The 16,122-nt window shown below is 36.9% G+C and overlaps 2 protein-coding genes across 3 annotated transcripts in view; one reads left to right on the top strand and one right to left on the bottom strand.

The window, feature by feature from the left end:
- LOC124799225 (retinoic acid receptor RXR) overlaps positions 1-6,851 on the bottom strand; it is a 137,786-nt gene extending 130,935 nt beyond the window's left edge. Inside the window, exon 1 of the mRNA XM_047262763.1 lies at positions 6,724-6,851. Within this exon, the coding sequence (XP_047118719.1) occupies positions 6,724-6,742 (19 nt within the window). The 5' untranslated portion in view covers positions 6,743-6,851. The remainder of the gene's footprint in view (positions 1-6,723) is intronic.
- A 348-nt stretch (positions 6,852-7,199) lies between these two features.
- LOC124798411 (beta-1,3-galactosyltransferase brn-like) lies at positions 7,200-9,916 on the top strand. 2 transcript variants are annotated; one of them, XR_007016940.1, is made up of 3 exons: positions 7,200-8,177; positions 9,177-9,315; positions 9,683-9,916. XR_007016940.1 is itself a non-coding variant. In XM_047261807.1 (2 exons), the coding sequence occupies exons 1-2, from the start codon at positions 7,378-7,380 to the stop codon at positions 9,205-9,207; spliced, it is 831 nt and encodes a 276-aa protein (XP_047117763.1). In that variant the 5' UTR covers positions 7,200-7,377; the 3' UTR covers positions 9,208-9,916. The 2 variants fall into 2 exon arrangements, 1 of the variants encoding a protein (XP_047117763.1); XM_047261807.1 differs by having other exon boundaries at positions 9,177-9,916.
- Positions 9,917-16,122: the final 6,206 nt, after the last annotated feature.

Below are 16,122 nucleotides of genomic sequence, written 5' to 3'. Positions count from 1 at the left end.
GGCCCATATTTCAAAACGATGATTTCATTTTAATCAGAAAATTAACATAGAAAAAGAGGGGACAACAAAATATCCAGGAATACCCAATTTAACATTGTCACCCAAGGTGCCATCTTTAGCAGCCTGTATAACTGAACAGGAAATTTTTGGCCAAAACAAGAAAAATACTGTTAAGGTTCATGCCAAATCCTTATAAAAACAATCTAAAAAAGCAAGAAAATAGAATAAGGATTACAACAGTAACCCAAAATCCTGCAATAAAGAAAGCCAACTCTTTTGTCTTATAAGGGAAATACTGTACACTAGCTACTTGACTTCAATCTTCGCTAGTTTCTGTACTATCATTTTGTAACTTCACGCATCCCTTCAAACACTACAAATTTTTAGAGGTATATGACAATTATGAAGAAAGTTACAGGCATGCAGAGTTGACACTGTGTGATATTTACATGTATATGTCTCAACATAAATAGCTATAATCCAAGTTCTAATCGAAACATAATAATGAAACTTTATCGTAAAAAGCTAACGAGTAGAGCTTTACACTGATATGCAGCATGGAGGGTTTCTAAGAATTTTCACATTGAAGGTTATTGACCTTAACATTTGACCCCACCTTCAATTATTTTGGAAAAAAATATACCGGTTGCTCTAATATGCTAATACACACATGGTAAATATCAAGCTGCCAAACCAGAAACATCATCATGCCTAAAAATTAACTTTGTCAGCATCAGTACACTATCAAGATGCAAACGATAGCACATTGCTATGAATCACAAATTATTAAAAAATACATTTTATAATAAGTAATGTTGTGTAATAATATGGTTTGTATTAGTGCAGTGGTATTGTGAATCATTTAGAGGGTAGTTTCAATGAAAAAGGCAATAAAAGGCGGTTCCATCTTGTTTCACAAGTTTACTCGGAAACTGTTAATGTTCATTAGATCTGACGCATGAGTATATGCTTCCAGTAGGTGTCACTGGATACAGTCTTGTCAGAATGTCACATCTTCTGATAACACAGGTGTCTGGTGAAGCATGGAACACAAATGCTGGAGATGGTCCATGTGAATGCAATAAGTTGACCCATATTTCATCTGTTTCTTCATAAGTTTATAAGATATGTGGAACCCACCAATGACTGAAATACATACAGGCAACAAATCCACATATGCCTGTTAACAGCATTTCTGACTCTTCTCTGCTCACTAAAAAATCACAGTATGCCTTTATTTTTACTACATCTTTGTTAACTATTATGGTTAAGGGTATCTGGAATTGTACTTTTACTCTTAAAATGTTGCTTCAGCTTGCTCATGTCTTAATCATGATAGGAAACTGACATGCAGTTGAAGAAACATGAAGGAATATTTTCTTTGCACCATTGAAACAACTACTATGGTGTCAAAAAATGGTTTTCATGGTTTGAAGCTAGCAGGTGTGGCTAATCTCTTTACAGCTCCTGCAACCACATTAGGTCCTTTACAATGTGCTGTAGCAAAATAATGCAACTGAAGCTCTTCCTGGAGGCAGGGCAGAGTCATGAAATTCATTCAGTTCTCCTATAAAGGGCAACACATCCACCCAAGAAATGATAAATGTGCTTTAGGGTTGGAATGTGATGTTTTAAGAAGTTTATGAAATTGTGCTGGGAATAATACACATGCACTACATCATGCTAAGGCAATCAGATATTTCTGCATAGGACACATGGTGTATTTCAATAGTATTTGCGTCTCTGTAATACGCTACAAACTGGTGAACTGACAGAGAATGTGTTGCCACAGCCTTTCTGCTTTCATTTCTGTTCTGCTTTTCTCATCTAACTATTAGAAAAATGTCACAAAAATAAACAGGTAATGTAGATTAATGTACAATAAAAGTATATGAACGACCTGATCATTCTCATGGTTTAGTCACTGTACCTGTGTTATGTCACAATTTAGCTATGATTTCACAAAATTTAAATACGGAAAAAGAATAAGTGAAGATTGCTTTCCATCCAATAATAATGTCTTAGACAATGAACTGTAAAGCACAAGTTACGAAATAGCCTATTAGGATGGGCTTCAAGATATTTTTATGTCATACCACTACTCATTTTCATTGACAGTATGTTTCTAAGATTTACGTTAATAAAATCCATGAGTGTTTCGCATATAGCAGTACATACTTCAGGAAGTTTTTGGAAACACATGCGGTTGATATAAGAAATAGAAATTACTTGCATAATTATCTATTGACATACGGGTCTGAAGTTTTGGAATAAAGCCATGTGATGGTTGCAGTTGCAAATCATTGATCAGGGCCAAACCACAACTTCTTTGAAGCTTATGCAAAATTCAGGCACCCACATTTTTCTGTGACTATGTTGTTTTGCCTTCACAACCAAGAGCTGCTCATTATACAAAATAAACCACGTTGTATGTTTCTGATCTCTGTCATGCCGTATGAAATATAAGTGACTTTACCACGACAACATTTCAGTGTCAAAAAAAATGACACACATCAGATGCCTGCTCTTCTATTCGCTCCAGTGTAACTGCTTAATGAAGACTAGCACACGCAAACCCACTGCGAATTGCTTGCGAATGCACATTCATTTGTGTTTCTTCTGTGTACAGGGGGCTTCTAATGTGCAACATTCAGCTATCGCTACCTGCATGTGTAAGAGCTCTATATGCCCTGACATCCACATTTTCTTCCCCTGCTTACAAACTAGAATGGATGTTTTACAATGAATTTTCTGCCTGTGACAGTTCTGATGTAAGCGAAATTTAAATGAAAAGATTTAACAATAACTGTCTGTCAAATGTGTGCAGATATTAAACCTTGAATGTCAGGGAATACGATTTCCTAAATGCAGTTCCAACTGTATTTTTAGAAATCTTGTGGCACGTAAGCATAGCACAAAATCACTAATGGGACTACTGAAGCATGGATAGAAACAGTTGGAATGTAATACAATGAGGTGACAAATGTCATGGGATGGCAATATGCACCTCTACAGATTGCAGTAGTGTTGTATACACATGGTATAAAAGGGCAGCTGTCATTTGTACTCAGGTGATGGACGTGAAAAGATTTCTGGGGTCTAGTGCAGCAGGGGATACAACCCGTCGGCTTTGGACAAGGACGTCACAAGCCGCCAGAGAGCAGTTTCCCATTTTCGCTTTTGCTGTTATGTTTCAGTTTCGTTTTTTTACTGATTGCTTAATAAAGTGGATCTGTTTATTCTATCTCGTGAGATTTTTTTTTAAAAAAGCCAAAAAACACTTATCAGCCACTGAAGGGAGCCACAACACTAAGAAGAATCGCTTCTCGATTGGCCGCTTGTGACGTCATTGTCCAAAGCCGACGGGTTGTATCCCCTGCTGCACTAGTCCCGATTTCTGATGTGATTATGGCTGCACAATGGGAATTAGTAGAGTCTGAATGCAGAAGAGTAGTTCAAATCAGACAGACGGGACATTCCATTTCAGAAATTGTTTTCGAAGTCCATATTCAAAGATCCACAGAGTCAAGAGCATACTCAGAATATAAAATTTCAGGCATTATGCCTCACTGCGGACAACAAAATGGCAGACAACCTTCACTTAACAACTGAGAGCAGAGATGTTTGCAAAGAGTTGTCAGTGCTAACAGACAAGTAATATTGTCTGAAACAAACACAGAAATCAATGTGGGGCATACCACAAACATATCCAATAGGACAATGTGGCAAACTTTGGTGTGAATGGGCTATGACAGCAGTCAACTGATGCAAGTGCTTTAGCTACAGCTGGGCTTGTGACCGTATTGATTGGATCCTAGATGAGTAGAAAACCGGGCCTGTAAGTCCCAATCTCTGTCGGTATGAGCTGATGGTAAGGTTTGAGTGTGGTGCAGATCCAATGAAGCCATGGACCCAAGTTGTCAACAAAGCACTGGCAAGCTGGTGGTGGCTCCATAATTGTGTAGACAGTGTTTACATAGAATGTACTGGGTCCTCTGGTATTGCCATTCATAGACTTTACGTTCCCAAACAACAATGGAATTTCTATCGATTACAATGCTAAATTACACCGGGCCACAATTGTTCGTGACTGGTTTGCAGGACATTCATTCAATCAGGTGAATGATTTGACTAGCCACATCACCTGACATGAATCCCAGTGAACATTTATGGGAGATAATTGAGAGGTCAGTTCATGCACAAAATTGTGCACCAGCAACACTTTCACAATTATGGACAGGTACCGAGGCACCATGGCTCAATATTTCTGGAGGGGACTTCCAATGACTTGCTGAGTCCATGCCACATCAAGTTGCTGCACTACGTCGGGCAAAAGAAGCTCTGACACAGTATTAAGTGGTATCCCATGACTTTTGTCACCTCAGTGTAAACTCAGTAAAAATTCACAGCAATTTTTATTAAATTTTGACTTGGCTGTTAGCACAGATCTTCTAATGGAAATGTTGAATCAAAATTAAAAGTACTAGTGTTTACTTCCACCTCCACAAAACCGGACTATTTATCTTGCAACATGTTAACTCTGGTCACTAATTATTCATTATATTTACTATGACATATATTTTATAGCAGAAACATCATTCATTTGATTAGTATATCTAATATAGCTTTTACTTGGCAGCTGTTAAAATAAGACAACCATTACTTTTACACGAATTCAAAAACTATGAAAGAGGCAGAACATATATTTCCTGTCAGTGACTGTGTGATGGGCTCCTCTGGTCCACTGGCTGCTAGCTTCACATTCTGTCACCATCTTACTTTAAGTAACTCCTGACAAACCCTCACCCCAAAAGTTCCACAATCACATAGTAACTATTGGACATAGACAACCTCGCTAACTTCAAAATCATTTCCTACACAATGCAAAGATTCGGTAAAAGTTACATATTGGTTTTTCACTAATGCACATGGAAAACGGAAGGAGAAAAGCATGAAGTATCACTCTAAAATCACACTTACTAATACTGTAGCAATATATCTGAGACAGCTTTAGGCTTTGATACTACCTGTCAACTTAAGAGTTGCGACAAGATGGTGCTATGTCTGGCAACATCATACGTCTGTGGAGATTTAGTCTGTTTCATTTGGGGCCACTAGTAGTGTCAGTTTTGCACGTCATTTCTATTCTCTCAAAATTACAATCCTATTTGTAATGGCAAAACACAGAATTAGGGTAACAGCAGGCCTACAGTTAAATCGAAAGTGGACTGTAATACTTGAGAACCATGGATTTTTGTTCCAAAACACACAGTGACTCAAGACCATATGCTGTTACTAAATATTCAAATTTAAAAGTTTGACAAGATGCTTCAACAAAGACAAAAATATGAATTATTAATAGATGTTAAAATTAATGGAAGACAGTTCAATACACTGACATTTCAGGAGTTTGTCATCTCAAAATTTGGTTACAGTTTTGATCTTATATTACTAAACAACTTGGCTTTTGTGTGACCTGTTTGTAATGTAGCATTTTTTTTGTTTGTAATAATCTCTACCAGAACACATTGTGATTTTTCTGCAATGCTCTTTGAGATACCTTTCAGAAACATTTGTGTTCAAAGCTACAATTCAGTGTTCCAGAATGGCAGTCAGATACTGATTTACACAGAAAATGTTACATTTCAACGAAGTACCAGGATCACAGAAAATAAGACAACGAAATACTCCAGTTCAAGGTTTTGAAAATATGTAACACACTGTATCGCTGCCAGAATGTTAAAACAAAACTGATAATTTGTTCAGTAGATAACTCAATCTTATTTGTTTGATTAGTGTCTCAATGATCCATGTATAATGTCTGCAACAGTTCTGTGATACTAAGTGTATTTGGACTTGCAGCAACGAAGTGAATAAATCGCCATGTGCTGGTAATTGACACTGAAATAGTGCTGTGTTCCGTCTAGTGAGACCTGCAGTTCGATCGCCATACTTTTACGTCAAACTGAAAAAGTTGCCTAAATTCAGATTTCAAACACACATTTAATCTGAGTGCCGATATGTTTCTACAGTGAACTCCATTTAGATATGCAATAATTAGAAAAAAAACTAAAACCTATTTGCTTAGTAGCTAAATGACCAGCATTCAATCGGTTTTACATTGTTCCTTGAAGTGTCCTGCAGCCAATCCACTGATAATGATAATTTATCACTTTGGCTTCTGCGAGGATTATTATTTGCACGCTTTCCCGAGAAGTGTAAACTTATCGATTAGGATTTACAAAGAGGAACACACTAACATTACAAGCGCAGTGAACTAAGGTTTCAGGAAGAAATAAAACTGACGTCGAGTAGGCCTACTTGAAAACTGTTTAGGAAATTCACATCCAATTAACTTCTGAGACAACTGTGAAAACTACTCTTCAGGGTCAACCAGAGTTTCTGCTTAGAGCGTAATTATACCATTTAGTAAAGCAGACATGTGGAGTTATATTGATAATTGCTGGAAAATCTAAAATAATTTCTAGCAACAAACGAAAGTATATTTAATAGAAAAGACCTAAATGCGACATGTTTTGGCTCTGAATTCCGACTTCGTTGTCAAACTGAAATTATTTTTCTGAGAAATATGCTGCCCAAAGAAAAAGAAAACACATAATTGCGGTCACTGAACCATTTCTGTTCACGACCCTGACACTGCCATTGCCCTGACGCAAAAAGTGTCAAACAGGAACAATGACACAGAACTGAAAAAGCACTTACCTCTTTCACTTCCTTCCATTCCTTACAGTTTCTCACTGCTTCACGCAAAATTACAGTACAAAATCACTCAAGCTGCCTACAAACTGATAATATTCAACCCACTTGCAGTACAACAAACATGGCCGGATCTCTGTCACAAACATTAAGTTCGTTGAACTCTGGACGATCATTATATGATGTTCTATCCTCGAATACATCCCTCATAAAAATCATATTTTAGAAAATGTGTCAGTCTCATATGCGTTTAATGGTGAAGAAGCGACGAAAATAATTACTTATGCAATACTTCTCTTGACTCATTAAGTCAAACTTATTGATTCAAATAAATTTCCCGTATACTTTCGTAACAATGAATTTTTTCAGTTCGTACGGAAATTTCTCTTACATGTGTAATGTGAATGCCATTTATAGTTAAATTATATACTTCAGTCCTTCATTCTGAATGTGCATTATTTGAACAGGTAGTAATATGAGTATACTCTTCGGAGTTTGTTTATAGTGCCCCAGTAGCGATATTCATTTGTTCAGGCATGTATGTTTCGAAAGTGGGCGCTGAGATATTTTGTTTATATCATCCATCGATTAAATGTGTGATTTGTTGTGCAGTGTGTTTTTCAGTTGTGACGCCGGTTCGTTATCTCCCAATAATGTAAAATGAGATTAAAACTCTTTCGTGTAAATAAGAAATGGATATTGTTATTTTCTGTGACTGTGTGTTTCTTTGGATATTTCGGGCTGTTCACGCATTTATTTGAACGAGATTATAAAAGCAGCTTCAGCTATCCGTATGAGGGTGATATACGACGTTTTGTAGACCAGCTTAAGAATAACGAAACACCTGACGTTAAGCCAATCAATGTGTACAATTATAGTTTCATTTCTGCGTGTACGAAGAAGTGTAGCACTCCAGCCAAAGAAGTCCTTCGAATAGTATACATTGTAAAATCTGCACTGCCTAATTTCCATCGCCGAAAGGCAATACGAGAAACGTGGGGATTTGAAAAGAGATTTTCTGACGTGCAAATCAGAACAGTTTTTGTTCTTGGTGTGACTGCAGATGATCGAAAACTGCTACAAGAAGTTCAGAAAGAAAGCGCAAGACATGGTGATATTGTGCAGGCAAACTTCATCGATGATTATTTCAATAACACTATTAAGACAATGATGGGAATCTCATGGGCTATCGCATATTGTCCCAATGCGCAATTCTATTTTTTCAGTGATGATGACATGTATGTATCAACAAAGAATGTATTGAGGTTTATACGGAATCCGGCTCACTACCCGGAATATTTAGAGACTCCTGTCATTTCACTAAGGAGACGCGAAAAACGGAACGTAATTGAAGGACGTGCCTCACACGACCTGCAATACAATACTTCTGGTCAGATGATGCGACGCTTACATCAATTTCAAGATTTTGAATTGGCTGACGATGTTGTTTTATTTGCAGGGTATGTATTTGTATCTTCGCCTCAGAGACATTTTAGCAGTAAGTGGTATGTACCATTGTCGGAATACCCATATAATATGTGGCCCCCGTACGTCACTGCAGGAGCATACATTCTTTCCCACAACGCCCTAATTGACATGTATTATGCTAGTCTGTACACAAAACATTTCCGATTTGATGATATATACTTGGGAATTTTGGCAAAAAAGTTGGGGATTGAACCTTTTCATTGCAGTGAATTTCATTTTTATAAAATGAATTACAATGTCTATAGTTACCATTATGTAATAGCTTCACATGGTTATTCTGACCCTGATGAAATAATCAGAGTATGGAATGAGCAAAGAAGTGTCGGCAATGCATAAATACTTTTAATTCAGTATGGTGTCACCTGGAGCTGGGAGGCAGATCTTATACATACAAATAAAACTGTAGATGTTTAAATCTAGTCCAATAGCCAAAAATGTTAATTAATTTTAAATATTGTGGAAAATCAGTTATCTAATATATAAACATCACTTGTAACTGACAAAGCGTGACATCCATTCAGTAATAGTGAATTTCACCAATCTGTAATACTCATAATTAGGGACTAGTGTAGCAGGGGATACAACCCGTTGGCTTTGGACATTGACGTCACAAGTCGCCAATCGAGAAGCGATTCTTCTTAGTGTTGTAGCTCCCTTCAGTGGCTGATAAGTGTTTTTTGCCTTTTTAAAAAAAAATCTCACGAGATAGAATAAACAGATCCACTTTATTAAGCAATCAGTAAAAAAACGAAACTGAAACATAACAGCAAAAGCGAAAATGGTAAACTGCTATCTGGCGACTTGTGACATCATTGTCCAAAGCCGACGGGTTGTATCCCCTGCTACACTAGACCCCATAATTATGTAAATGGTGAGTAATTAGCTGATATTATTGCCAGTGTGACTGACAAAGAATTTGCTTATATATCGTCTGGTGCTATAGTTGATATGCCAATTCAAAATTTTTTCAGTTTAAGAAACCAAGTGATGCATGTGATCTAGCAGTACAGGAGTGATGGAAAAACTTTGAGCTGAGTGGAATTTTTTTAGTGCACCTACTGTTTTTGTAGAACACATTTATTGTGACAACCTCTGTATCTTACGTCCAAGGTAAACGTTATAATTAAAATCTATTTAAGATAATGTACTGATAATGTAAAAATATATAAATTCACTGCTCATTTACAATTAAGATGATCTCATTTATGGTGTTAACAGACAATGCAGAACAAGTTTTAATCATATTTCATTTAGACCATTTTTTTAGTAGAAATAATTTATAATTAAGTTTTCACTGTAATAATTATTTTACTGAGAGGCAGAGAAGAAGCAAATGTTAGCAGTAAGGCACTGTTGGTGTCTTGGCAAGGTTGAAATTATTAGCAAATTGAATTACGATATAATTTTTTATTGTATTCTAAATGGAGTATTTCAAATCTTGTGAACAAGATGGCTCATTGTCTGTTAACTTTAATAGATGTTCCTAAGCTCACACTAAAAGACTGACAAAGAATGTATAATGGAGATGTTAAACAAGTGGAGCCAGAAATTAAAGAAGAAAGCAGTGATATTGTTAATTACATGGATCATTTTGGGTAAACTTTTATTATTAGGACTGATGTTGTTAATCTCACAACCAAAAGACTGACAGAGAATGTATAATGTAATTGTAAAAAAGAACCAGGAACTAATAAAGCAGAAATTCTGCTGATGAGATGAATTATTTCTACTTGTCCAAAATGTTCCTGAGTTACATAAGAAATGTATTGAACTAAATTATAGTTGACAACGGAGGCATCCGATGCCACCCGTCGATTTTGATCCGTGATGTAAGGGGGGTGTTGTGTGTGACGTCACGATGGCATGGAGTTCAGTTTATGAGTGTGTTGTGTTTGTAGATGTCGTCTTGTTGCGGTTGGTGTCCTCTGGTGGTGTGTGTATATGGTCCATGTGTTATGTTGTGTATTGGGTTCATTTGGGTGTTGGTGCTTGAAGTGCGCATTTATCGGTCGTGACTGTTGTAGAAGAACGGAAATTTTGATGTTATTGGTTTGCTGTTTGTCGCGCGGTAAGTCATTTAATTCAGTTTGGAGATATGTGGTTTTTGGTGTCATGAGCTGCTGTTGACCTGTATAGGTCAAGGGAAGTGTCATATTCCAATTTTTGTTGTTTTAGGTGTTGGTTTTGTGGTATCGACAGTCATGGTGTGATTATAATTTTTGGAATAGTTGGTTTTCATTTTGTGGTATCGACAATTGCGATTGAGCTCTGTAGGTGAAGGGAAGTGAGCGATTCCTGTTGATATTGCAATTGTAGCGGAATTTGGGAATTTTGTGGTGTTTTTAGGTCATTTTGTGTGGTTCGGGATCATGGTGTGTGTATGTGTTTATATTTAGTTTGTCTCCAGCCAGAAACCCTTAATTTCCCACACTGGTCCAGTTAGTCTCATTATATTTTTGGAGGGAGATGTTTGTTGGTTTTATATGTATTTTCATGTCTGTTGGCGTGTTTATGTAATGATGTCATAAGCGCCGTATTGGAGACGTTAAGAATGGTTGTTTCCGCCATATTGGTGATGCCATAGGTCAAAGCAGACGGGTGAAATCGGACTCTTCTGTATTCTCGTTGTTGCCTACCAACTAACTTTTTTACATACACATTTTGGAGATATATTTTATAACAGGTCTGACATGTTTTATATTTTAAACAATTGTTTTGTAGTAGTTATGAGGACCACTGACATTAGCCTTCACAAACTGTATTGTATGAATCAGGATCAGTAGGCAGAAGTAATGTTAGAAGTCTCAGACTAGCTAACACTCTTGTTTTCATTAAATGCTTGCATTTGCTATTTTGCCTATACTAAATTCATCAAAAATTTCCTTACATCAAAATGACCTCTTCTGTTTTCTGGTTATATAACTGTATTGAGAGAAATATGAGATTTGTAATTTTTTCTTTCATCTGGCTTTAGTCATAATGTTCCAGTGCCATGAACCAATTAAAAAATTCAGTTCTCCCTTATGCTACTGTAATTAGAACTCGTAGTCTAAATTTGATGGAAGGTGCATATTTTCAATCCAGGTAGGTTCAAAAATTTAATACCTCATTTTGCAATGGTACAAGGACCTATTCATTGAAAAGTACGTTAAAATATATGTAAAAAGAATATTCATCTATTGGAAAAAGATCTGAGATAACTCGCTTCTAGTGCGATACTTTTGCTTGTGCCTTAAAAATATGCAAAATTGTTTTATACTATTATAATGTATCATCAAGAGTATTTGGTGTTTGAGTATTTCGTTCCCCCACGTACATCATTTATTACTTTTGCTAGTATAGATGCTTTCCTACTCATCTATAATAATTGGCATTATTCAGTTTCCATTGCTTCTCTTCCTCAGCCACATCTGTGGGCGTTTTGAACTGTGCATCAGTGCAAGCATATTCAGCAGTGATTGTATATATATGTCATAAAAACCGATTACTTTCTTTGTTAAGAAACTAATATCTGTATCTCCTAAGTTTGTTGCCAAATCCAAGATTAGATGAAAATAATGGTGGTGATCCGGGAGGGGGAGAAGTGGTGGCATAAACTCGTTGATCACCAGTCTTTGTGCCAATGTCCTGTGTTAAATCCCAAATGTCTCCACATTGTCTCATGAGGTGAGGCCATTTGGCTCTGTTGATGGTGGTCCATCTGTAGTATGGGAACGTTAAGTTCTTCGCCCCTCTGATGCTATTTGAGAGAAGTAGGCTAAGTGCTGGCACCAGGTTTCACCCCCCCCCCCCCCCCCTCCCGTCCTCCAGCCATTTGTGCCATACAATTTTAGATTACAAGTAGAATTTGTGAATGACTTTTGCAGTATTTTTTAGACTTCTAATTTAACTCCCATGGGTCACCAGTGTGGCTTCATTGAAGTGCACCACCACCACCTCTAGCAGTAAGTTATAACTTCATGGTAAGATAGTAAGATTATAGTTTCACCTTTGTCATTGTATTTTCCTGCAAATGAGAGGTATTTTGTTTTCTATGATAATGTTACTGGGAAACTCCTATTTTCACCTATTAAAAAAGAAATTTATCCACTGTTAACACTCGTTTTTTCTAAACTGCTTACAACAGTGTGTCTTGTCTTCAGTATTTTCTGTCATTTACACAGAATTTTTATTTTTCATTTTAATTTTTTTTATGAAGCCTCGATTCTTGATTCTTATTCTAGGTGTAGGAAGATAACACATTGACAGAAGTGAAACTCTAGTCCATGATTTCCCTAAATCACTTCAGGCAAATGCTGGGAATAGTCCCTCTGAAAGGGCATGACCGATTCCTTCCCTAATCCGATGGGGACTAATGACCTCACTGTTTGGTCCCATTCCCTCAAATGAACCAGTCTATGTTAGAACTGGAAAGGAGAAAGTAAGACTGCGCAGGATCTGCCTCATATAACAGAAGAGTTCTTTGAAATGTACATTGGCAACTCTGTTAAAAACTAACAGTCTTTTATTTATTTATTTTTTATTGAAAGTGTGTGATGAAGACAAAATTAAAGAGTACTAAACTGAGAATATAGATTTTAGTGATGTCACATGAACTTTAATGATCTGTATCTGAGTATGTACACCAGTAGTATGGGAAGGTATGTTAGGCAGTCAGTTGTTCCAAAAAGGGAAACAATTCATTAATGTTAAAGTTGTAAATTCGGAGCCATGTGCTTCCAATCCCTGTACTAGTCTGACAAGTCTTTAGGTTTCTTAGTTGTTTAAGGCAAATGCTATAATAGTTCCTTTTGAAAGGCCGTGGTTACTCATACCCCCAATCCTTCTGTTAACTGAACAAGAGTCCTAACTTTTATAGTTCAGACCATCACACCCTTTCGTATTATGTAGGGATGTAAATTATTACAAAATCATGTGTATTAAGCAACACACAATTTGATCATAGCAGAAATGGGACAAGATTACTGCTTACTTTTTAATTTTCCACTCTTATCTACCCAGTGACACAGGATTTACTTTTGACACAGCTTATAGCTTTGTCTTTTGGAGATACAAATGAAAGTATCATTTGAACCTAGAAATTTATCCACCTATTCAAAGAAGTAAACATTCCGTCAACTTTTGTACATTCACGTTACCTTGTGGAAAATTGGAAATTTGTGATAAGGACTTATGGGGACCAAACTGCTGAGGTCATCGGTCCCTAAGCTTATACACTACTTAATCCAACTTAAACTAACTTATGCTAAGGACGACACGTTACCTTGTGTGTTTCGTTGTTCTATTCATACTTTGTTATTATGATCCAGATATAGGCATAAAATACAACTGAGCCGTCCATAAGTTGTATGTCACATAATTCTATGTTTGTACTGAAATATTTTGTGTTATATCAGTTTAAAAAACTATTTGTATGAAAGTTATTGTAAACACAGTAAAATGTTTAATAAAAGTAGTACTAAAAATGCTGCAAACTAATCATTGACAGACACATCAGTGACAAAATGAACATTATATCTCATATTTCAGTCAGGCCCTTACTAATTTCGAAAAAAGTGAAGTGGTGCTGCAGGACACAATTTTAAATTAATATCAAATTTTTTGAAAAAATAAGAAATATAGTGATGTGGAAATTTAAGGTTACAGGAGCTCTGTTAGTGGTCTGGATTAATTCTATCCTGACAGCATATTATTGCAGTGACAGACATCTGCAGTAATGCAATTAAATTTGCATGTCATTTCAGCTTTCATTTATGGTGCCAAACATACAGCATTGGTGCCTGAACAAAGCATTCTCATCCCATAAGCACCATCTCTATTATGTCATGTGCCAGTAACCCAACATTCATCAAAGCGCCCAAGGACGGTCTATCTGATCCTGATACTACACTGTCCACTGCTTGAACATACTTTTTGAGCTATATAATCATCAAAGACCATAATTTAAGGGTATTACAACAGTCAAACGATGGAAATTCCAGGATGGAATGGAACAGTATGAAAAAGAAAGTTCCTACTCATGATATAGCGGAGATGCTGAGCTGCAGATAGGATTGCCATCTCTCAAGGCTCACGAAGAATAAGAAAATTATTGAAAGGTTGTTAGTAAAGGTGATGTCGGCATGCTATTGTAGAGGCCAAAGAGAAATACACTTTTATAGTAATTGGTGTTTCAAAAAGGACTTTAAAACTTTAAAAATTGATATATATTTATTGAAAAAAGATACAGAGTTGGGATTAGTGTTATTTTTTAGGGAAAAATAAGCTTTTTTATCTTAAACTAAAGATGTTGTATGTGGCTTCTGTTGCTTATCTTGCACACATCCAATCAGTTTAGAGCCATCACGAACATGTTGCAATGTTTGATGTGGAGTTTTACTGCCCCAAATCCTGCAGTTGTGTGTGTTAACCTCGCCACTTAAATGAAAAGTTGACTCGTCAGAAAAGATTATTTTGTCCAAGAAATGTTCATCCTTATGTAATCGATTTAACATATCTGCACAGAAGTTCTGGCGAGCAATTTTATCATTGTCTTTTATTGCTTGTACAATCATCAATCTCTACGGTTTCAAATACTAAACAGTCGTATGAGGGATTTGCAGTTTGTGAGATGCCAGGTTGATTTTGCAGGGCTGTTGACAAAACGTTGTCTTACTCACTCATCACTACGTCATCTGATGTGCTTGGACGACCTGATGATTTCCCATGTCTTACCGAGCACCTTGTTTCTACAAAACATTTATGCCACTCATAAACTGTCGGCCTGCTAGGAGGATCTTATGTGTACTTGATATGAAAATTACACTGAACTGTTGTCAAGAATTTTGATTCTTCAAACCAAAACACGCAGCTAGCATGCTCAGGCCCAGTGAAGGCAGCCATCTTTAACACAACTGCCACTAGCACTCCTTATGGTGCAATTCAGTGCTTGTGAAATACATGTATCTCCCACAAATTGACACTATAATCACCTTTGTAGATACTGTGAATTAATTTTTATGAATTTTCAAAATTGTAAAGTCCTTTTGAAACACCCTGTATATAAAGAATCTGCCATAGATGTAACTGAAGCCACTAATTTCTGACAAATATAATTTGTTGAAAAAAAAAACAGTATACTCATACAAACCAAACACGATCAACATTCAAAAATGACTGACAGGCTGAAGACCTCTGTTCAACTACTCAAAGTCTCGTACTTGGTCGAGTTTTCCACAAGCTAATATTTACAAATGTCTACTGCTGCACACAGAAACCACATTATACAAGAGTATACTTTTAGTATACATACAATGATATAGATCCTTGGAAGAACAGAGTACAGTCAATGTTGTACCAAAGTTTGTGAACCAGGTTACGACATCCAACCACAGAGACTGGACCACTGGCAGAGCTGCAGAGGCCAGACTGTGTCTGTCAAGGAGGCAGCTGGTTGGCGGTGGCATCGTACACAATCGGATGTATGGCTCGATGTGAACTGATTCTGCATGGCTGTGCACAGGCCTAAATACTGTCGCACAGCAGGATATCGCAGGAACTAACAGTTGCGTGGCAGGTAAGCAGTCCACGGCATTGTTATGCTAGATGGGTTGCCGGCCATACAGGCTGAATGCTGCAACATCGTAGTGTATGACACTTTTTTGTGCTTTTTTACAGTACTGTCAACAAGTATGAAAAAGAGAGATTGCTGCTAACTGTAAAGATGACACGTTGAGCTGCAAACAGGCACAATGAGAAGACCGTTACACTGAGCTTTCAGCCAAAGCCTTCTTCAGAAAAGAAAGCAACACTTTCATGCCCCACGCATACATGACCGCTATTTTTGGCTTCTCTGGGCAGTTTGCGACTGCTGCATTGAATGAAAGCAGCAATCTGGAGTGGGGCAGGGAAGAGGGAGGGATAGCAGGATACAAGTGG

The sequence above is a fragment of the Schistocerca piceifrons genome, chromosome 5 (genome assembly GCF_021461385.2).
Source record: "Schistocerca piceifrons isolate TAMUIC-IGC-003096 chromosome 5, iqSchPice1.1, whole genome shotgun sequence".
Classification (NCBI taxonomy): Eukaryota; Metazoa; Arthropoda; class Insecta; order Orthoptera; family Acrididae; genus Schistocerca; species Schistocerca piceifrons.
This window is presented reverse-complemented; position numbering and strand designations above follow the sequence as displayed.